General features: G+C 42.2%; 2 protein-coding genes across 4 annotated transcripts in view; one reads left to right on the top strand and one right to left on the bottom strand.

The window, feature by feature from the left end:
* tmtc3 (transmembrane O-mannosyltransferase targeting cadherins 3) overlaps nucleotides 1-4,249 on the bottom strand; it is a 154,191-nt gene extending 149,942 nt beyond the window's left edge. Inside the window, exons 1-2 of the mRNA XM_046345544.1 lie at nucleotides 3,967-4,249; nucleotides 3,136-3,349 (exon numbers count right to left, since the gene is read on the bottom strand). Of these exons, the coding sequence (XP_046201500.1) occupies nucleotides 3,136-3,324 (189 nt within the window). The 5' untranslated portion in view covers nucleotides 3,325-3,349; nucleotides 3,967-4,249. The remainder of the gene's footprint in view (nucleotides 1-3,135; nucleotides 3,350-3,966) is intronic.
* A 1,528-nt stretch (nucleotides 4,250-5,777) lies between these two features.
* cep290 (centrosomal protein 290) overlaps nucleotides 5,778-23,751 on the top strand; it is a 62,714-nt gene continuing 44,740 nt past the window's right edge. For 2 of the 3 annotated variants that reach the window (XM_046345531.1, XM_046345525.1), the window contains exons 1-8: nucleotides 5,802-6,067; nucleotides 6,331-6,462; nucleotides 19,581-19,664; nucleotides 20,599-20,668; nucleotides 20,772-20,818; nucleotides 21,251-21,400; nucleotides 22,029-22,082; nucleotides 23,372-23,518. In XM_046345531.1, coding sequence (XP_046201487.1) covers nucleotides 6,367-6,462; nucleotides 19,581-19,664; nucleotides 20,599-20,668; nucleotides 20,772-20,818; nucleotides 21,251-21,400; nucleotides 22,029-22,082; nucleotides 23,372-23,518 — 648 coding nt within the window. In that variant the 5' untranslated portion in view covers nucleotides 5,802-6,067; nucleotides 6,331-6,366. Of the gene's footprint in view, nucleotides 6,068-6,330; nucleotides 6,463-19,580; nucleotides 19,665-20,598; nucleotides 20,669-20,771; nucleotides 20,819-21,250; nucleotides 21,401-22,028; nucleotides 22,083-23,371; nucleotides 23,519-23,751 lie in introns of all 3 variants that reach the window. The other variant, XM_046345539.1, reaches the window with a different exon arrangement.

Here is a 23,751-nt window from a genome sequence, read left to right as displayed (position 1 = left end):
TTTAAGAATATGAAATGTCAGAATTATTTACTTCAAATTTGATTTCTTTCATCACATTCCCAGTGGGTCAGAAGTTTACATACACTCAATTAGTATTTGGTAGCATGACCTTTAAATTGTTGAACTTGGGTCAAACGTTTCAGGTAGCCTTCCACAAGCTTCCAACAATAAGCTGGGTGAATTTTAGCCCACTCCTCCTGACAGAGCTGGTGTAACCGAGTCAGGTTTGTAGGCCTCCTTGCTCGCACATGCTTTTTCAGTTCTGCCCTCAAATTTTCTATAGGATTGAGGTCAGGACTTTGTGATGGCCACTCCAATACCTTGACTTTGTTGTCCTTAAGCCATTTTGCCACAACTTTGGAAGTATGCTTGGGGTCATTGTCCATTTGGAAGACCCATTTGCAACCAAGCTTTAACTTTCTGACTGATGTCTTGAGAGATGTTGCTTCAATATATCCACATAATTTTTCTGCCTCATGATGCAATCTATTTTGTGAAGAGCACCAGTCCCTCCTGCAGCAAAGCACCCCCACAACATGATGCTGCCCCCCCCCCCCGTGCTTCACGGTTGGGATGGTATTCTTCAGCTTGCAAGCCTCACCCTTTTTCCTCCAAACATAACGATGGTCATTATGGCCAAACAGTTCTATTTTTGTTTAATCAGACCAGAGGACACTTCACCAAAAAGTACAATCTTTGTCCCCATGTGCAGTTGCAAACCGTAGTCTGGCTTTTTTATGGCAGTTTTGAAGCATTGGCTTCTTCCTTGCTGAGCGGCCTTTCAGGTTATGTCAATATAGGACTCGTTTTACTCTGGATATAGATACTTTTGTACCTGTTTCCTCCAGCATCTTCACAAGGTCCTTTGCTGTTGTTCTGTGATTGATTTGCACTTTTCGCACCAAAGTACATTCATCTCTAGGAGACAGAATGTGTCTCCTTCCTAAGCGATATGACGGCTGCGTGGTCCCATGGTGTTTATACTTGCATACTATTGTTTGTACAGATTAACGCAGTACTTTCAGGTATTTGGCAATTGCTCCTGTAACGGATGTGAAACGGCTAGCTTAGTTAGCGGTGTGCGCTAAATAGCGTTTCAATCGGTTACGTCACTTGCTCTGAGACCTTGAAGTAGTAGTTCCCCTTGCTCTGCAAGGGCCGCGGCTTTTGTGGAGCGATGGGTAACGATGCTTCGAGGGTGACTGTTGTTGATGTGTGCAGAAGGTCCCTGGTTCGCGCCCGGGTATGGGCGAGGGGACGGTTTAAAATTATACTGTTACATTGGTGCCGTGACCCGGATTACTGGTTGCTGCGGAAAAAGGAGGAAGGTCAAAAGGGGGGTGAGTGTAACGGATGTGAAACGGCTAGCTTAGTTAGCGGTGTGCGCTAAATAGCGTTTCAATCGGTTACGTCACTTGCTCTGAGACCTTGAAGTAGTAGTTCCCCTTGCTCTGCAAGGGCCGCAGCTTTTGTGGAGCGATGGGTAACGATGCTTCGAGGGTGACTGTTGTCGTTGTGTGCAGAAGGTCCCTGGTTCACGCCCGGGTATGGGCGAGGGGACGGTTTAAAATTATACTGTTACACTCCCAAGGATGAACCTGACTTGGAGGTCTACAATTTATTTTCTGAGGTCTTGGCTGATTTCTTTTGATTTTCCTATGATGTCAAGCAAAGAGGCACTGAGTTTGAAAGTAGGCCTTGAAATACATCCACATGGACACCTCCAATTGACTGAAATTATGTTAATTAGCCAATCAGAAGCTTCTAAAGATATTACAAATTTCTGGAGTTTTCCAAACTGTTTAAAAGCACAGTAAACTTATTCTATGTAAACTTCTGACCCACTGGAATTGTGATAGTGAATTATAAGTGAAATAATCTCTCTGTAAACAAGTGTTGGAAATATTACTTGTGTCATGCACAAAGTAGATGTCCTATCCGACTTGCCAAAACTATAGTTTGTTTACAAGACATTTGTGGAGTGGTCGAAAAACGAGTATTATTGACTCCAACCTAAGTGTATGTAAACTTACGACTTCAATGTACACACACACACTTTAAAAAAAAATCATAGATGGAAACATCATCGGGTCTAATGGTAATCAGTGTCACTTTCACGAAGTTGGAGTAATAACACGTTCAACTAGTCTTGAAGAGGGCACAACAAAAGGATTTGGAATGGGTCCTTAGATCCTCAAAAACATTCTACAGCTGCACTGTTGAGCCCATCCTGACTGGTTGCATCACTGCCTGGTATCGTAATGGCTTGGCCTCAAACCGCAAGGCACTCCAGATGGTAGTGCGTACGGCCATTCAAATCACTGAGGCTAAGCTTCCTGCCATCCAGGATGTATATACCAGGCAGTGTCAGAGCAAAGCCCTAAAATTGGTCAAAGACTTCAGCCACCCTAGTCAAGGACTGTTCTCTCTGCTACCTCATGGCAAGCGGTACCGGAGCGCCAAGTCTAGGACCAAAAGGCTCCTTAACAGCTTCTACCCCCAAGCCATAAGACTGCTGAACAATTACTCAAAAAAACAATTTACATTGACGCCCCTCCATTTGTTTTGTACAGTGCTGCTACTCGCTGTTAAATTATCTATGCAGTCAGTTCACCCCTACCTACATGTACAAATTACCTCAACTAACCTGTACCTCGCACAGTGACTCGGTACCGGTAGCCCTTGTTTAAAGCCTCGTTACTGTTATTTTATTGTGTTACTTTTTACTTTAGTTTATTTGGTAAATATTTTCTTAACTCTTCTTGAACTGCACTCTTGGTTAAGGGCTTGTAAGCATTTCACGTTAAGGTTTACACTTCTTGTATTCGGTGCATGTGACAAATAAAGTTCTATTGATTTGCTTTAAGAGCGGCTTGAATCTAGGTTGTGCCCTGAATTGTTTATTTTCTAAATCTACGGAAGAATGTTTCGCTTCTCTCATTGACATCTCAAACCCCGGCCTCTTCTGCTTGGCAAGCTTTCTCAAAAGTCTTGCGATGTTGCACCTTTGGGTGTAGAAATTCACATAGTAATGAATGGTGTCACATAGTTGGTGGCTTTGTCCATTCATATATACAGTCATTGGTCACATGATACGTCATGGCTAATCTAGTGCACCAGACAGATTCAAATCACCTCAGCCATGGGCGTGCCCCAGAAGTCATTGAGGAAGAGGTTACGGAGAGGGGTGGCAGGCCGCAGGTCCTTGTTGTCCAGGATGGCTGAGACATCATCGAACACAAAGCCGCAGGACAGGCTGTTCCAGTAACACCCCACCACCAGTCCAGTCAAAAGCAAGATCTCCATCCACGACACGACAGCCATTGCTGACCAACGGCTTCATTGATCACTGTGATAGAGGAAGTAAGAGCAGGACAGAAGAGATCAGACTAGAGGATTTCTTTGTTCATTATCACATTATGGTTCACACATACAATGTGTCCAGCCCAGATTTGCTAGGATACCAATGACACAGCCTGATGACAAGAGACTGGCATCACAACAATGTATGTCTTCTAGTAAACTCTGATTCATGTTCCCATTCAACGCAGACAGATTCGATTAATACTAACGATGATGACCAGGGAGATCATATTAAAACTTGAAAGGGTACAATGTAGTGTGCTAGCTCTAGTCCCTGGCATTAGTTAGCTTAGTTCCTCACTAGTTAGCGAAGCTATCCATCGAGAACATGATTCTATTGGAATCATGCCGTTTCAGTCATGTTAGTTATACATGTTACATTTGACATCGATAAACGTCAAACATTATCATGTAGACGCAAAATAACTACTAAAGTTAGCTAGGACCGTAGGTCTTTCTACGCCTGCTAGTTCTACGTCTACGTCGGTTAAACTCGGTAAAATGTTTGAATATCTAGCAACTACTGATAAAAATTGCTTACATTTCCTAAAATGTTATATTCAATAACAATGTTAGAATTAGTGTGAAAATACAGAAACATACGTGAATTAGAGTATTTTATCGGCCATTGACATTCTAATGTGGCATACGCTAACAACTAGGAACATAAAAACTCCCAAAAAGGCTAGCAATAAATCCCAAAACATTTCCGGGGCAAAGTTGAAAGAAAAAAAAGTGACATTGATTTCTGAAACAGCCGTGACTATAACGTTGTTGTCACACATCCAATGACACTATAAAAATATAAAAAGTAAAGTGGAGAATACAATGTATTTTCTATAAAACTTGAAACGTGTTTTAAAGAGGACAGGACGCGGTTTGGCTCGCTGAATAGCTTTTGCAGCAGTGACACGACGTTGTCAGCCGTAAAGTTGTAGGTTGTACGAATTGACCAGCTGAGGGCAAAGATCCCCGTTGTATGTAACTCTCGTCGTTTGAGTCATTATCTGTTCTTTTGAGTTTTGAAGTTGAGTCTTTGCCTAACAAAGTGAAGTTAGGATATATAAGTTATCCTGTACGAGCCGAATACATTAAGACGCTACAGGTGTTAAGCGTATGGGCATGTGGCAGCAGTGTGTAGGCGGTAGGGTGCAAGGTGTGAGAAATGTGCAGAAGGGCATGAGACAAAGTAATGTGTAGTATTGGGGAAAGTAGTGGAATGTGTTAACTGTAGGGGTGCCCTTGGAGATGGGGATCAGAAATATCCCATGCAAGAGAGGCAGGTGGGGTTTCCAGGGGTAGAGTAGAGCATATGTTGAGGCAGTTTAGAAAGTAGAGGAAGCTGGGTTAAGGGAGAGGAGTGGTGAGAGTAGTAGAGATATACCAGTACAGAGGGAGGAGTGGTGAGAGTAGTAGAGATATACCAGTACAGAGGGAGGAGTGGTGAGAGTAGTAGAGATATACCAGTACAGAGGGAGGAGTGGTGAGAGTAGTAGAGATATACCAGTACAGAGAGAGGAGTGGGGAGAGTAGTAGATATATACCAGTACAGAGGGAGAGGCTGAAAAGTTAAATAAGTTTCAGTAAGATTGGATTTTTAGCATTTATATCAATGGTTATCAATTGTACTGCAGGGATGGATCGGAAGTCTCAGAAAATTGAAGTTGTGGTGGCAGCTACAGAGAGGTATTTGTGTGTGCGAGACTTGACAGCAGAAGAGTTACAGGATTTAAAAAATATATATGTATTTCACCTTTATTTAACCAGGTAGGCTAGTTGAGAACAAGTTCTCATTTACAACTGCAACCTGGCCAAGATTAAGCAAAGCAGTGCAACACAAACAACAACACAGAGTTTACACATGGAATAAACAGACATAGTCAATAACGCAATAGAAAAAAAGTCTATACAGTGTGTGCAAATGAGGTTAGATAAGGGAGGTAAGGCAATAAATAGGCCATAGTGGTGAAGTAATTTGACACTGGAGTGATAGATGTGCAGAAGATGAATGTGCAAGTAGAGATACTGGGGTGCAAAGGAGCAAAATAAATAACAGAATAGGGATGGGCTATTTACAGATGGGCTATATACAGGTGCAGTGATCTATGCTTAAAGTTAGTGAGGGAGATATGAGTCTCCAGCTTTGCAATTCGTTCCAGTCATTGGCAGCAGAGAACTAGAAGGAAAGGCAACCAAAGGGGGAATTGACTTTAGGGGTAACCAGTGAAATATATCTGCTGGAGTGTGTGATAAGGGTGGGTGCTGCTATGGTGACCAGTGAGCTGAGATAAAGCAGGGCTTTACCTAGCAAAGGCTTATGGATGTGTTAATGGATGTGGTGATGTCCCATCCTTTCAGAGTGATTGCATGAGTTAGGAATATATACAGTTAATTAGTGGGGGGGTGTTCATGTTATATCATTTTGAAATTAGTGAGTATAGTGTTAGATAGTAGGGGATTTAGTACATTTTTATTTTTCAAGTAAAGTGTAAGGGAGTTGTACTCCTGTGTAGTAGGTGGCGGTAATGCAACAAATTGGATGCCAACTGCCGTTAAACGTCATAGACGAAGAAGAAGTTGTACGAATCGATTTACGACTGTTGTCAACGGTAACTTAGCAACTGGAGTAGCCGTTGAAGATGGCTAGCTAAAATAGCCAGTGAGCTAGCCAAACAGTACGTTGTAGCGGGTATATGAAAAAAAGGTTAGGTAAAAGTTAATGTCTTACTGATGAAAGGAAAATAATACATATCGCCATATGTTATTCATATACATTGTTGAATGTATTTTTGCGCCGCCCAATGCAATGTTAAACACATCTTGGAGCAAATAGCAGAAGCAAAATTCATTTTATTTGTGGCTATGTAGCTAGCCAACATTAGCAAAGATAATAGCCATAGCTATGTTGTCCCTTTACAGCATTACCCTAACTTACAATGTGTGTTTGTCCATCTATTTGTTCCACAGTTCCTGTTAGCTAACACAACTGTCACAATTGTCAAAATGCCTCATCTTGACTGGAGAATGGTGATGGATGCTGACCCAGAACAGCTGCAGGAGAGTGGAGATGCAGAGATAATCAACCACATGTTTTTACAGGTACGTTACTGTTCCTAGGTGTCCATGCATGCACCTCAAATGTTCTAATCTGATAGTACTGTTTCCCAAGTCTGATCAATCAAATATTCCAATCTTGTGAGTGGTCCGGCTGTCCCTGACAAAAGCATCATACTGACTGGGAGTATGGCTAGACTGTACACTGTCCTTCTCTCAGCACATATCAAAGCTGCAGGCTGAAGTTAAATCTAGACTTGGTTTCCTCTATTGTAATCGCTCCTCTTTCACCCCAGCTGCCAAACTAACCCTGATTTAGATGACCATCCTACCCATGCTAGATTACGGAGACATAATTTATAGATCAGCAGGTGCTCTCGAGCAGCAAGATGTTCTTTACCATTCGGCCATCAGATTTGCCACCAATGCTCCTTATAGGACACATCACTGCACTCTATACTCCTCTGTAAACTGGTCATGTCTATATACCTGTCGCAAGACCCATTATATTATTCTTATTTAGAAAACACTCTTAGGCCTCACTCCCCCCTATCTGAGATGTCTACTGCAGCCCTCATCCTCCACATACAACACCTGCTCTGCCAGTCACATTTTGTTAAAAGTCCCCAAAGCAAACACATCACTGGGTCGCTCCTCTTTTTAGTTTGCTGCAGCTAGCGATTGGAACGAGCTGCAACAAACACTCAAACTGGACAGTTTTTAAATCAAATCAAATTTTATTTTATTTGTCACATACACATGGTTAGCAGATGTTAATGCGAGTGTAGCGAAATGCTTGTGCTTCTAGTTCCGACAATGCAGTAATAACCAACAAGTAATCTAACTAACAATTCCAAAACTACTGTTTTATACACACAAGCGTAAGGGGATAAAGAATATGTACATAAAGATATATGAATGAGTGATGGTACAGAGCGGCATAGGCAAGATGCAGTAGATGATATAGAGTACAGTATATACGTATACATATGAGATGAATAATGTAGGGTATGTAAACATTATATTAGGTAGCATTGTTTAAAGTGGCTAGTGATATATTTTACATCATTTCCCATCAATTCCCATTATTAAAGTGGCTGGAGTTGAGTCAGTGTGTTGGCAGCAGCCACTCAATGCTGGTGGTGGCTGTTTAACATTCTGCTGGCCTTGAGGTAGAAGCTGTTTTTCAGTCTCTCGGTCCCAGCTTTGATGCACCTGTACTGACCTCGCCTTCTGGATGATAGCGGGGTGAACAGGCAGTGGCTCGGTGGTTGTTGTCCTTGATGATCTTTATGGCCTTCCTGTAACATCGGGTGGTGTAGGTGTCCTGGAGGGCAGGTAGTTTGCCCCCGGTGATGCGTTGTGCAGACCTCTCTACCCTCTGGAGAGCCTTACGGTTGTGGGCGGAGCAGTTGCCGTACCAGGCGGTGATACTGCCCGCCAGGATGCTCTCGATTGTGCATCTGTAGAAGTTTGAGTGCTTTTGATGACAAGCCTAATTTCTACAGCCTCCTGAGGTTGAAGAGGTGCTGCTGCGCCTTCTTCACGATGCTGTCTGTGTGGGTGGACCAATTCAGTTTGTCTGTGATGTGTATGCCGAGGAACTTAAAACTTGCTACCCTCTCCACTACTGTTCCATCGATGTGGATAGGGGGGTCTTCCCTCTGCTGTTTCTTGAAGTCCACAATCATCTCCTTAGTTTTGTTGACGTTGAGTGTGAGGTTATTTTCATGAAGTCCAGTTGCACAGGGCGGGGTCGAGACCAGGGAGGGTACTATGGTGTTAAATGCCGAGCTGTAGTCGATGAACAGCATTCTCACATAGGTATTCCTCTTGTCCAGATGGGTTAGGGCAGTGTGGTTGAGATTGCATTGTCTATGGACCTATTTGGGCGGTTATCAAATTGGAGTGGGTCTAGGGTGTCAGGTACCTTAGCTTTCTTGGGAACAGGAACAATGGTGGCCCTCTTGAAGCATGTGGGAACAGCAGACTGGGATAGGGATTGATTGAATATGTCCGTAAACACATCAGCCAGCTGGTCTGCGAATGCTCTGAGGGCGCGGATGGGGATGCCGTCTGGGCCTGCAGCCTTGCGAGGGTTAACACGTTTAAATGTTTTACTCACCTCGGCTGCAGTGAAGGAGAGGCCGCATGTTTTGGTTGCAGGCCGTGTCAGTGGCACTGTATTGTCCTCAAAGCGGGCAAAAATGTTATTTAGTCTACCTGGGAGCAAGACATCCTGGTCCATGACGGGGCTGGTTTTCATTTTGTAATCCGTGATTGACTGTAGACCCTGCCACATACCTCTTGTGTCTGAGCCGTTGAATTGAGATTCTACTTTGTCTCTATACTGACGCTTAGCTTGTTTAATTGCCTTGCGGAGGGAATAGCTACACTGTTTGTATTCGGTCATATTTCCGGTCACCTTGCCCTGATTAAAAGCAGTGGTTCGCGCTTTCAGTTTCACGCGAATGCTGTCATCAATCCACGGTTTCTGGTTTGGGAATGTTTTAATCGTTGCTATGGGAACGACATCTTCAACGCACGTTCTAATGAACTAGCACACCGAATCAGCGTATTCGTCAATGTTGTTGTCTGACGCAATACGAAACATATACATTTACATTTAAGTCATTTAGCAGACGCTCTTATCCAGAGCGACCAGTCCACATTATGGAAGCAGTCTTGGAGTGTGGAATCAGATTGGTCGGACCAGCGTTAAACAGACCTCAGCGTGGGAGCTTCTTGTTTTAGTTTCTGTCTGTAGGCAGGGATCAACAAAATGGAGTCGTGGTCAGCTTTTCCGAAAGGAGGGCGGGGCAGGGCCTTATATGTGTCGCGGAAGTTAGAATAGCAGTGATCCAAGGTTTTGCCAGCCCTGGTTGCGCAATCGATATGCTGATACAATTTAGGGAGTCTTGTTTTCAGATTAGCCTTGTTAAAATCCCCAGCTACAATGAATGCAGCCTCAGGATGTATGGATTCCAGTTTGCAAAGAGTCAAATAAAGTTTGTTCAGAGCCATCGATGTGTCTGCTTGGGGGGGAATATATACGGCTGTGATTATAATCTAAGAGAATTCCCATGGTAGATAATGCGGTTGACATTTGATTGTGAGGAATTCTAAATCAGGTGAACAGAAGGACTTGAGTTCCTGTATGCTTTTGTGACCACACCACGTCTCGTTAGCCATAAGGCATACGCCCTCTCCCCTCTTCCTACCATAAAGATGTTTGTTTCTGTCGGCGCGATGCGTGGAGAAACCAGCTGGCTGCACCGACTCCGATAGCGTCTCTCCAGTGAGCCATGTTTCCGTGAATCAAAGAACGTTACAGTCTCTGATGTCCCTCTGGAATGCTACCCTTGCTCGGATTTCGTCAACCTTGTTGTCAAGAGACTGGACATTGGCGAGAAGTATACTGGGGAGTGGTGCACGATGAGCCCGTCTCCGGAGTCTGACCAGAAGACCGCTACGTTTCCCTTTTACGAAGTCGTTTTTTTGGGTCGCCGGCTGGGATCCATTCCGTTGTCCTAGGTGAAAGGCAGAACACAATATCCGCTTCGCAAAAGTCATATTCTTGGTTGTACTGATGGTGAGTTGACGCTGCTCTTATATTCAGTAGTTCTTCTCGACTGTATGTAATGAAACCTAAGATGACCTGGGGTACTAATGTAAGAAATAACACGTAAAAAAAAAAAACTGCATAGTTTCCTAGGAACGCGAAGCGAGACGGCCATTTCTGTCGGCGCCGGAACAACATTCAAAGATTCAATCATGGACACTCTTACTGACAGTTGTGGCTGCTTTGCGTAATGTATTGTTGTCTCTACCTTCTTGCCCTTTGTGCTGTTGTCTGTGCCTAATAATGTTTGTACCATTACCATGTGTTGTCATGTGTTGTCATGTGTTGTGTTGCTGCCTTGCTATGTTGTCGTCTTAGGTCTCTCTTTATGTAGTGTTTTGTTGTCTCTCTTGTCGTGATGTGTGTGTTGTCCTATATTTTTATATATATACACTGCTCAAAAAAATAAAGGGAACACTAAAATAACACATCCTAGATCTGAATTAATGAAATATTCTTATGAAATACTTTTTTCTTTACATAGTTGAATGTGCTGACAACAAAATCACACAAAAATGATCAATGGAAATCAAATGTATCAACCCATGGAGGTCTGTATTTGGAGTCACACTTACAATTAAAGTGGAAAATCACACTACAGGCTGACCCAACTTTGATGTAATGTCCTTAAAAAGAGTCAAAATGAGGCTCAGTAGTGTGTGTGGCCTCCACGTGCCTGTATGACCTACCTACAATGCCTGGGCATGCTCCTGATGAGATGGCGGATGGTCTCCTGAGGGATTTCCTCCCAGACCTGGACTAAAGTATCCACCAACTCCTGGACAGTCTGTGGTGCAACGTGGCGTTGGTGGGTTTAGCGAGACATGGTGTCCCAGATGTGCTCAATTGGATTCAGGTCTGGGGAACGGGCGGGCCAGTCCATAGCATCAATGCCTTCCTCTAGCAGGAACTGCTGACACACTCCAGCCACATGAGGTCTAGCATTGTCTTGCATTTGGAGGAACCCAGGGCCAATCGCACCAGCATAAGGGGTCTGAGGATCTTATCTCGGTACCTAATGGCAGTCAGGCTACCTCTGGCGAGCACATGGAGGGCTGTGCGGCCCCCCAAAGAAATGCCACCCCACACCATGACTGACCCACCGCCAAACCGGTCATGCTGTAGGATGTTGCAGGCAGCAGAATGTTCTCCACAGCGTTTCCAGACTCTGTCACGTCTGTCACATGTGCTCAGTGTGAACCTGCTTTCATCTGTGAAGAGCACAGGGCGTCAGTGGCGAATTTGCCAATCTTGGTGTTCTCTGGAAAATGCCAAATGTCCTGCACGGTATTGGGCTGTAAGCATAACCCCCACCTGTGGACGTCGGGCCCTCATACCACCCTCATGGAGTCTGTTTCTGACTGTTTGAGCAGACACATGCACATTTGTGGCCTGCTGGAGGTCATTTTGCAGGGCTCTGTCAGTGCTCCTCCTGCTCCTCCTTGCACAAAGGCGGAGGTAGCGGTCCTGCTGCTGGGTTGTTGCCTTCCTACGGCCTCCTCCACGTTTCCTGATGTACTGGGCTGTCTCCTGGTAGCTCCTCCATGCTCTGGACACTACGCTGACAGACACAGCAAAACTTCTTGCCACAGCTCGCATTGATGTTCAATCCTGGATGAGCTGCACTACCTGAGCCACTTGCGTGGGTTGGAGACTCCGTCTCATGCTACCACTAGAGTGAAAGCACCGCCAGCATTCAAAAGTGACAAAAACATCAGCCAGGAAGCATAGGAACTGAGAAGTGGTCTGTGGTCCCCACCTGCAGAACCACTCCTTTATTGGTGGTGTCTTGCTAATTGCCTATAATTTCCACCTGTTGTCTATTCCATTTGCACAACAGCATGTGACATTTATTGTCAATCAGTGTTGCTTCCTAAGTGGACAGTTTGATTTCACAGAAGTGTGATTGACTTTGAGTTACATTGTGTTGTTTAAGTGTTCCCTTTATTTTTTTGAGCAGTGTATTTGTTTTTATCCCAGCCCCCGTCCCCACAGAAGGCTTTTTGGTAGGCCGTCATTGTTTTTATTTATTTTATTTATTTCACCTTTATTTAACCAGGTAGGCAAGTTGAGAACAAGTTCTCATTTACAATTGCGACCTGGCCTAGATAAAGCAAAGCAGTTCGACAGATACAACGACACAGAGTTACACATGGAGTAAAACAAACATACAGTCAATAATACAGTATAACCAAGTCTATATACAATGTGAGCAAATTAGGTGAGATAAGGGAGGTAAAGGCAAAAAAAGGCCATGGTGGCAAAGTAAATACAATATAGCAAGTAAAACACTGGAATGGTAGTTTTGCAATGGAAGAATGTGCAAAGTAGAAATAAAAATAATGGGGTGCAAAGGAGCAAAATAAATTAATTAATTAAATACAGTTGGGAAAGAGGTAGTTGTTTGGGCTAAATTATAGGTGGGCTATGTACAGGTGCAGTAATCTGTAAGATGCTCTGACAGGTGGTGCTTAAAGCTAGTGAGTGAGATAAGTGTTTCCAGTTTCAGAGAATTTTGTAGTTCGTTCCAGTCATTGGCAGCAGAGAACTGGAAGGAGAGGCGGCCAAAGAAAGAATTGGTTTTGGGGGTGACTAGAGAGATATACCTGCTGGAGCGTGTGCTACAGGTAGGAGATGCTATGGTGACCAGCGAGCTGAGATAAGGGGGGCTTTACCTAGCAGGGTCTTGTAGATGACATGGAGCCAGTGGGTTTGGCGACGAGTATGAAGCGAGGGCCAGCCAACGAGAGCGTACAGGTTGCAATGGTGGGTAGTATATGGGGCTTTGATGACAAAACGGATTGCACTGTGATAGACTGCATCCAATTTGTTGAGTAGGGTATTGGAAGCTATTTTGTAAATGACATGGCCAAAGTCGAGGATTGGTAGGATGGTCAGTTTTACAAGGGTATGTTTGGCAGCATGAGTGAAGGATGCTTTGTTGCGAAATAGGAAGCCAATTCTAGATTTAACTTTGGATTGCAGGTGTTTGATATGGGTCTGGAAGGAGAGTTTACAGTCTAACCAGACACCTAAGTATTTGTAGTTGTCCACGTATTCTAAGTCAGAGCCGTCCAGAGTAGTGATGTTGGACAGGCGGGTAGGTGCAGGTAGCGATCGGTTGAAGAGCATGCATTTAGTTTTACTTGTATTTAAGAGCAATTGGAGGCCACGGAAGGAGAGTTGTATGGCATTGAAGCTTGCCTGGAGGGTTGTTAACACAGTGTCCAAAGAAGGGCCGGAAGTATACAGAATGGTGTCGTCTGCATAGAGGTGGATCAGGGACTCACCAGCAGCAAGAGCAACCTTATTGATGTATACAGAGAAGAGAGTCGGTCCAAGAATTGAACCCTGTGGCACCCCCATAGAAACTGCCAGAGGTCCGGACAGCAGACCCTCCGATTTGACACACTGAACTCTATCAGAGAAGTAGTTGGTGAACCAGGCGAGGCAATCATTTGAGAAACCAAGGCTGTCGAGTCTGCCGATGAGGATGTGGTGGTTGACAGAGTCAAAAGCCTTGGCCAGATCAATGAATACGACTGCACAGTAATGTTTCTTATCGATGGCGGTTAAGATATCGTTTAGGACCTTGAGCGTGGCTGAGGTGCACCCATGACCAGCTCTGAAACCAGATTGCATAGCAGAGAAGGTATGGTGAGATTCAAAATGGTCGGTAATCTGTTGGTTGACTTGGCTTTCGAAGACCTTAGAAAGGCATGGTAGGATAGATATAGGTCTGTAGCAGTTTGGGTCAAGAGTGTCCCCCCCTTTGAAGAGGGGGATGACCGCAGCTGCTTTCCAATCTTTGGGAATCTCAGATGACACGAAAGAGAGGTTGAACAGGCTAGTAATAGGGGTGGCAACAATTTCGGCAGATAATTTTAGAAAGAAAGGGTCCAGATTGTCTAGCCCGGCTGATTTGTAGGGGTCCAGATTTTTCAGCTCTTTCAGAACATCAGCTGAATGGATTTTGGAGAAGGGGAAATGGGGAAGGCTTGGGCGAGTTGCTGTTGGGGGTGCAGTGCTGTTGACCGGGGTAGGAGAAGCCAGGTGGAAAGCATGGCCAGCCGTAGAAAAATGCTTATTGAAATTCTCAATTATGGTGGATTTATCAGTGGTGACAGTGTTTCCTATCTTCAGTGCAGTGGGCAGCTGGGAGGAGGTGTTCTTATTCTCCATGGACTTTACAGTGTCCCAGAACTTTTTTGAGTTAGTGTTGCAGGAAGCAAATTGCAAATAAGAATGTTCTTAACTGACTTACCTAGTTAAATAAAATAAGAGATTATATGAGATTCTCATCACAAAATTGTCCAAGTTCAACTTTTCCCCGATGCCTTGAGATGGATGAAATCATACCTTTAAGGCAGAACTCAGTGTGTCAGAGTGAGCTGTCGCCCACTCTTAGCTATGATGTGGGAGTGCCCCAAGGGTCAATACTGGGGCCCCTCCTGTTCAGCCTGTACATTAATGATCTGCCTTCTGTCTGTACTGGGTCTGAAGTTCAAATGTATGCAGATGATACAGTGATATATGTGCATGCAAAGAGCAAACAACAAGCTGCACAAGAACTCACTACTGTAATGGTCAGGTTAGAGGTCGACCGATTATGATTTTTCAACACCGTTACCGATTATTGGAGGACCAAAAAAAGCAGTTACCGACTAATCGGCCGATTTTTAAAATGTATTTGTAATAATGACAATTACAACAATACTGAATGAGCACTTATTTTAACTTAATATAATCCATCAATAAAAATCAATTTAACCTCAAATAAATAATGAAACATGTTCAATTTGGTTTAAATAATGCAAAAATGGCATATATTAAAAACAAAGTGTTGGAGAAGAAAGTAAAAGTGCAATATGTGCCATGTAAGAAAGCTAATGTTTAAGTTTCTTGCTCAGAAGTTGGTGGTTCCTTTTAACATGAGACTTCAATATTCCAACGTAAGAGGTTTTAGGTTTTTGTTAATATAGTATTTATAGGACTATTTCTCTCTATACCATTTGTATTCCATATACCTTTGACTATTGGATGTTCTTATAGGCACTTTAGTATTGCCAGTGTGACAGTATAGCTTCCGTCCCTCTCCTCGCTCCTACCTGGGCTCGAACCAGGAACACATCGACAACAGCCACCCTCGAAGCAGCATTACCCATCACTCCACAAAATTCCACGGCCCTTGCAGAACAAGGGGAACAACTACCCCAAGTCTCAGAGCGAGTGACGTTTGTAACGCTATTAGCGCACACCCCGCTAACTAGCTAGCCATTTCACATCGGTTACACCAGCCTAATCTCGGGAGTTGATTGGCTTGAAGTCATAAACAGCTCAATACTTGAAGCACAGTGAAGAGCTGCTTGCAAAACGCACAAAAGTGCTGTTTGAATGAATGCTTACGAGCCTGCTGCTGCCTACCATCGCTCAGTCAGATTGCTCTATCAAATATCAAATCATAGACTTAATTATAACATAATAACACACAGAAATACGAGCCTTTGGTCATTAATATGGTTGAATCCGGAAAATATAATTTCAAAAACAAAACATTTATTATTATCGCATGTACCCTGACTCTGCGTGCAATGAACGCAAGAGAAATGACACAATTTCACCTGGATAATATTGCCTGCTAAGCTGGATTTCTTTTAGCTAAATATGCAGGTTTAAAAATATATACTTATGTGTATTGATTTTTAAAATAGTATTGATGTTTATGGTTAGGTACACGTTGGAGCAACGACAGTCCTTTTTCCGTGAATGTGCACCGCATCGATTATAGGCAACCCAAGACACGCTAGATAAACTAGTAATGTCATCAACCATGTGTAGTTAACTAATGATTATGATTGATAGTTTTTTATAAGATAAGTTTAATGCTAGCTAGAAACTTACCTTGAATTCTTACTGCATTCGTATAATAGGCAGGCTCCTCGTGGAGTGCAATGAGAGGCAGGTGGTTAGAGCGTTGGACTAGTTAACTGTAGGGTTGCAAGATTGTATCCCCCGAGCCGACAAGGTGAAAATCTGTCGTTCTGCCCCTGAACAAGGCAATTAACCCACCGTTCCTAGGCCGTCATTGAAAATAAGAATGTGTTAACTGACTTAAATAAAGGTGTAAATAAATTAAAATCGGTGTCCAAAAATACCGATTTCCGATTATTATGAAAACTTGAAATCGGCCCTAATTAATCGGCCATTCCGATTAATCGGTCGACTTCTAGTCCAGGTTACAAAGTGGCTCAGTGACTTGTATTTGCATCTCAATGTGAAAAAAACTGTTTCCGTGTTCTTCACAAAGAGGACAACAGATGCTACTGAGCCAGATGTCTGTGTCAGGGGAGAAGCTCCAGGTAGTATCTGATTTTAAGTAACTTGGCATCACACTTGATTCCAACCTCTCTTTTAAAAAGCATGTGAAAAAGGTCATTCAAATAACCAAGTTAAACCTAGCTAATACTCCCCCACTTAACATACTGCTTGAGGTGGGCCCAAGCTTGCTGTACAAAATTAAAACCTATTCAGTCTGTCTACAAACAGGCTATCAAAGTGCTCCATAGGAAGCCCAATAGCCATCATCACTGTTACATCCTCAGAAAGCATGAGCTCCTGAGTTGGGAAAATCTTGTGCAATACACTGACGCATATCTTGTGTTCAAGATCCTAAATGGCCTGGCTCCCCCTCCACTCAGTATTTTTGTTAAACAGAAAACCCAAACATATGGCAGCAGATCCACAAGGTCTGCCATGAGGTGAGTGTATACCCTTGAGGAAAAGCACCTTTAGTAAATCCGCTTTCTCTGTGAGAGCAAAATGCTTCAAAACAGACTAATCCTCTTCTGCGTACCTAATTTTGATCCCCTTAGCATTTCCCTCTCTGGCTAGGAAAGCACCTGGCTTGTAGACTAAACAAACATGTAAGACATTTTGACATCTAATACCAGTGAGACAGGAACAGTGGCAATTTTAGCATGTAAATCTTGGTGGGGCAAACCCCCCCCCCCCCAAAGAAATGTGGGGATGCATGCCAACAAAGCCACTACACAACACTAAACAATACGTTAATTGCACTATAAAGTTGACAAACGGTGCCTATATAAAGTTGTCCCAACAGCAGTTCCAACATCTTACCACTGCTACACCTGGCTATCAGTGGAGCCTTGTCTGACAGCGAAACAGTTCATTCAGCCTCATTTACTGCCTTTTAAAAAACATAAGGGGATGACAAGTGCATAAGAGGCAGTCCGTATTTTCGATTAAGACATTAATGAGTGAGTTAGGACAAAGGTAGTCAATATATTTATTAAGCACTTTTGAAATGTACAGCGACAAAATTCAGAAAATGGCCATTCTTAGTGTTCTTCCTGTACATCAAGTCAGAACCGTAGGATAAATAAAGGCGGCATATACACTACCGGTCAAAAGTTTTTTAGAACACCTCATTCAAGGGTTTTCTTAATTTGACTATTTTCTACATTTTTATAATAATAGTGAAGACATCAAAACTATGAAAAAACACATATGGAATCATGTACAGTCGTGGCCAAAAGTTGAGAATGACACATTAATTTTCACAAAGTTTGCTGCTTCAGTGTCTTTAGATATTTTTGTCAGATGTTACTATGGAATTCTGAAGTATAATTACAAGCATTTCATAAGTGTTAGGCATTTATTAACAATTACATGTGTTGATGCATAGAGTCAATATTTGCAGTTTTGACCCTTCTTTTTCAAGACCTCTGCAATCCACCCTGGCATGATGTCAATTATCCTGACTGATGGCAGCCCATTCTTGCATAATCAATGCTTGGAGTTTGTCAGAATTTGTGGGGTTATATTTGTCCACCTGCCTCTTGAGGATTGACCACAAGTTCTCAATGGGATTAAGGTCTGGGGAATTTCCATATTTCCATATGTCCATATTTCCATCGTGCTTGTAGCGATGAGACAAGATAGTAGCTACTACAACAATTGGATACCACAAAATTGGGGAGAAAAAGGGGTAAAAAAAAAAATGTTAAGAATAATCCTACAATGTGATTTTCTGGATTATTCTTTCTCATTTTGTCTGTCCAATTTGTAAGTCGCTCTGGATAAGAGCGTCTGCTAAATGACTTAAATGTAAATGTAAATGTCTGTCATAGTTGAAGTGTACCTATGATGAATATTACAGGCCTCTCATCTTTTTAAGTGGATGAACTTGCACAATTGGTGGCTGACAATACTTTTTTTGCCCCACTGTATCCCTGGCATATAACATAATTTATGCAGCAGTATACAATACATTTTTGGACACACCTTGTTGTGCTTTGCTCATTTGAACAGGAAGGTGGCAAGGTGGTCCTTCATGGGCAAATTTTGTCATCAAAGTCTGGCATTCTATGGATTTATGGTGCTTTCAAGACAGCTGGGAAGACTGAAAAAGGTTGAATCATGATGTCAGTGACCTTCAGGTCATAGCTCTAGAAAGAGGCCCGAGTTCCCAATTTACAATTCCGAGTTGGATGACCGTTCAAAACGTATTTTCCCAGTCGGAGCTTGTTTTTCCCTGAGTTCCCAGTTGTCTTGAACTCACTGAAGTCAGATTTCAGAGTTTACAGTTGTTTTGAGCGTGGCAGAGATCATGCTGGATTGACAGCATGGCCAATGTTGAATGTAAACCCAGACTTGGGACCACACACACAGGCAAGTGATTGCAATGCTTGCAGTTAGCCACTGATTCCATCTAAATAACTCATTCTTGAATTTGCGATTTTCAACTTGTTGTGTAATGTTTATTTTTCAATGGCCGATGAGCATCGATACGTTTTATCTGTAATTACTCTTCATTTTTTACTTCATTTGACAAGGATTAAAAAGGATTTGCCAGTAGATTGTCGACTTGATTCATGATGATGACTGCTAGCTAAGATTTTGAAAGTATGATGTTGACATGTCCAATCACAGCTACTGTAGATATAACGTGATTTCACTTAATTTTATCTATGGCCAATGACCTTGCACCTTCTTGGATGGGCACTTCTAATGTAACTGTATGCCAGCACCCAAGGGGCTTGATTTTTCCAGCTCTACCCTTAGATTTGGCAGTGACGTAGTGTCCCCATGAGTGACAGAACGCTGAGCCAATCACAGCGCAACTAGAGAACATTACCAACCCCTAAACTGGCTGCCCCACCACCACAGAAAGCACTGAGCTAGGCTGAAACACCTGCATTTTGGAGCTGCCTTAAAGCAAAAAAGAGACCATGTTTGTATGGAGGCTTAATTAACTCAATGATATGTGGCACGTATGTATGCAAAAATAACATGCAACAGGTAACGTGGCTCTGTCCCAACTGCCCTTAATGATGGGTCACCACTGGACAGGAACATGCATAAAATACCAAGCAGTACTTGTTCCTGGGTCTTGACAGACTGTTATACTCAGGGTTTACTTAATTTTGCACGAAGCAGTATTGTTGTTGCTGTGTTTCTGCCTGAGGACAATTTTGCTTTATGTTTCATTGAAAAGCAATGGTGCTCTATTTCTCTACAGGTCAAACGATGGGAGCGGGAGTTGAAAGATGGAAGCCCAGAGAAAATTGTTCACCTCTTGCGAGTCGTTCAAGGCCTTCTGAAGGTGTCCAATGCTATTATTACCCAGACGCATCCAGAGATGCATTACTCAAGCTCACTAAAACTGTGCTGAAATGATTTTATCCAGTGTTAATATCAGAGTGGAATACATTACGTAGTTGCTTTGAAGGAATAAGCTCTACACAGTGTGGTATAATTAATATAGAAAAGTTTGATTATATTTGCTTCAGATACTTGACCTGCTTTTGTGTGGATTTACAGTATTCATCTGTTATAGTCTCAGTGTCATGTAACGTACAGTTGCGGTCAAATATATTGGCAGCCTTACACTTTTCTTAATTAAATAATTCCATATTTCTTCTAAAACAAGTTGAAATTAAAAATAACTTTTGGTCTCCACACCTTGTTATTGGATGTTCAACATTGCAGAAACCAGTTACATTTTTGTAAACTTAAGTTTACAATTTTGATTTAGGAAATCAAAGTAAAATGACATGGACAAAATGATTGCCACCCTGGAGCTAGTACTTGGTTGCACAGCCTTTGGCCACGATAGCTGCCACAAACTCTTCTTGTAGCCATCAATGAGCTTGCTGCACCTTTCTACTGGCAATTTGGCCCACTATTCAGCACGGAACTGTGCTATAATTCTTCAATGTATGATGGGTGCACTCCACCAACTACTGTTTCCAGCTCTCGTCATAGGTTATGGATGTGATTCAGGTCATTGATGGTTAGTATTTGTCTGCAGTTATCTTGGCCAAAGGCTGTGAAACCAAGTACTAGCTCCAGGGTGCCAATAATTTTGTCCATGCCATTTTTCTTTTCTTTTTTTAAAATAAAAATTGTAAACTAATATTTACTCAAATAAAATCATTTCTGCAATGTTGAAAATCCAATAACAAGGTGTGCTGACCAACATTTTCTATATATGGTACACCGCCCAAGCTTACTAAAATTGTTTTATTTTTTTGCAGTTGAAGAAAGAGGAGGTTACTATGGCATTTGAACTCATCGATAATGCCGGGACAGAACAAGCTAGATCGGGTAGGTGCATAAAGCATTGTTTTCCATACAGTTGTTGGGACGAATATTTGAAATGAATGGCCCGCAGTAGATACTACAACAGTATCTCTTTCATGTCTTACAGAAAATGAGTGGAAGGCCAAGGAGTTAAAGTGGGAAGAAGAGTTAGAGGTAAGGCTTGGTGTGAATGTTGTCATTAAATTGAACTGTGAAGCATTAGGGTCCAATCAAAAAAGCAGTTTTGATTGAATTGGAGCGCAGGTCATTTCAACTCATGCTCAGTTTTCTTCAATAGGACTTAGTACACCTCTCAACCAATAGTAAAGTCCCTCACTGTCCACAAAGGAGATTGTAAGCTGTGACCATAGAATGACGGCACTTAAGGAGATTAGAGTGCTTTGCTACGCTGCAGTTTGTTGAGCTGTTCTCTGCGTTTCCTGAACAATAATTTGGCCCTGGGACTTCTTTCACACGTTCATAGAAGCAAATGGAGACATAACCTAATCTTGTTTTTCGAGAGTCTGGTGGTAGTTTAAGTACATGAGTAAGTGTTGTAAACAGAGGGGGCCTGAGAGTTTGTTGTCTGCTTGATTTCCTGTCCAGATGGCCAAGAAGTCGGGCGTTGGCGGCGGGCCAGATACTCGCTTCCTGCGGGACGAGATGCGCACACTGGAGGCCCAGTTGAACCGTAGAGAGAAGGATATCCAACAGTTGGAGAAAGAGACGAGCAAGGAGAAGAAAATCAATGAGGAAGTATGACCTTATGTTATGAGACGTCATTAATTCCATAGTGAGCTAGTGTTAATGTGTGGCATTGTGTTCTCAACACTATACTAAGACCTTCCTACTTTGTGCAAAATGTTCAATTGATTTGATTGTATGTAGCCTATACAAAGTAAAATCAAATCAAATCACATTTTATTTGTCACATACACATGGTTAGCAGATGTTAATGCGAGTGTAGCGAAATGCTTGTGCTTCTAGTTCCGACAATGCAGTAATAACCAACATGTAATCTAGCTAACAATTCCAAAACTACTACCTTATAGACACAAGTGTAAGGGGATAAATAATATGTACATAAGATATATGAATGAGTGATGTTACAGAGGGGCATAGGCAAGATACAGTAGATGGTATTGAGTGCAGTATATACATATGAGATGAGTATGTAAACAAAGTGGCATAGTTAAAGTGGCTAGTGATACATGTATTACATAAGGATGCAGTAGATGATATAGAGTACAGTATATACGTATAGATATGAGATTAATAATGTAGGGAACATTATATTAGGTAGCATTGTTTAAAGTGGCTAGTGATAATCTCCCACTGTGTTCACAATTCCAATGCAACTAATATCTCCCATGTGTTCCCACAGTTGATGATTCGGGCAGAGGAGGCTGAGGATGAGAGCAGGAAGCTGAAAAGAGAGGTTAGTGACATCATAGTCGTGTCTGAATTGGGGAGGCACTACATGAACACTCATTTTTGTTTACTTTTCAAAATGTTTTGCTACATTGTGCCCAAATTATGATAATACCTTTTTTAGTGTAAGAGCTGTTTGAAAAGACGGCCTGAAATTTCAGCCTGTTATGGTGGAAAGGAGTTTTGGCCTGCGGTACATTTCATAATAGATCAATAAGAAAGAGAGTTCCAAACCTCTCTGACAATAACAGCTAGTTTTCTGTTTTCCCCTCCCCACTCAGACCACTCCCAGACAGTGGTAGCAAAATTCTTGTTTGAGAAATTGCTCTTTGCCAAAAAGCTATTTTAGTTTGTTTTTGACCATTTTAAATGAAAACAATCACATTAAGGTTCTTCATTGTTACCCAGAAATAATTTGACTTTAAGATAAGAATAGCTGCATTGGACCTTTTTAAGGTGAAAATAAGTGTTTGTCCAAGTAAGGAGAACACCAGTGAGTGTCTGTCTGCGTTTGTGTTAACTGTTCATAATACGTATATGACAGTATACACCAATATAAGTGTATGTTAACTGTTCATAATACGTGTATGACAGTATACACCAATATAAGTGTGTGTTAACTGTTAACTGTGTGTTAACTGTTCATAATACGTGTATGGCAACATACACTTATATTGGTGTATACTGTCATATACGTATTATGAACAGTTAACATACACTTATATTGGTGTATACTGTCATACACGTATTATGAACAGTTAACATACACTTATATTGGTGTATACTGTCATACACGTATTATGAACAGTTAAAATACACTTATATTGGTGTATACTGTCATACACGTATTATGAACAGTTAACACACACCTATATTGGTGTATACTGTCATACACGTATTATGAACAGTTAACACACACTTATATTGGTGTATACTAACTGTTAACTGTGTGTTAACTGTTCATAATATGTGTATGACAGTATACACCAGTATAAGTGTATGTTGACTGTTCATAATACGTGTATGACAGTATACACCAATATAAGTGTGTGTTAACTGTTAACTGTGTGTTAACTGTTCATAATACGTGTATGACAGTATACACCAATATAAGTGTATGTTAACTGTTCATAATACGTGTATGACAGTATACACCAGTATAAGTGTGTGTTGTAGTATGTGGTTGGACAACTATATGATGATGCAGTAGTTAGTGTATAACCTGTGAGAGTAGATGAGGCACTGGGTCCCACTACTTCTCTCTAACTGTGTCTCCTCTCCTGCGGTGTCTGTCAGAACGAGCAGCTCCAGCAGGATGTAGACTTCTACAGGAGGGAGCTGGACCAGAAGGAGCCGGTCCAGTCCAGAGAGGAGAGTACTGAGACACAGAGGAGACTCAACTCAGCCAATAGACAGCTCTACCAGTGCATGGAGGACGTTCAGGTACTGCAGACCCCTTTCATACAATTTTTTATTTTTATTTAACCTTTATTTAACTAGGCAAGTCAGTTAAGAACAAATTCTTATTTACAATGACAGCCAACCCCGGCCAAACCTGGGCCAATTGTGTGCCGCCCTATGAGACTCCCAATCACTGCCGGTTGTGATACAGCCTGGAATCGAACCAGGGTCTGTAGTGACGCCTCTAGCACTGAGATGCAGCGCCACTCGGGAGC

The sequence above is a fragment of the Oncorhynchus gorbuscha genome, linkage group LG01 (genome assembly GCF_021184085.1).
Source record: "Oncorhynchus gorbuscha isolate QuinsamMale2020 ecotype Even-year linkage group LG01, OgorEven_v1.0, whole genome shotgun sequence".
NCBI lineage: Eukaryota > Metazoa > Chordata > Actinopteri > Salmoniformes > Salmonidae > Oncorhynchus > Oncorhynchus gorbuscha.
Note: the sequence above shows the minus strand (reverse complement) of the source record. Positions and strands in the feature narration are given on the sequence as shown.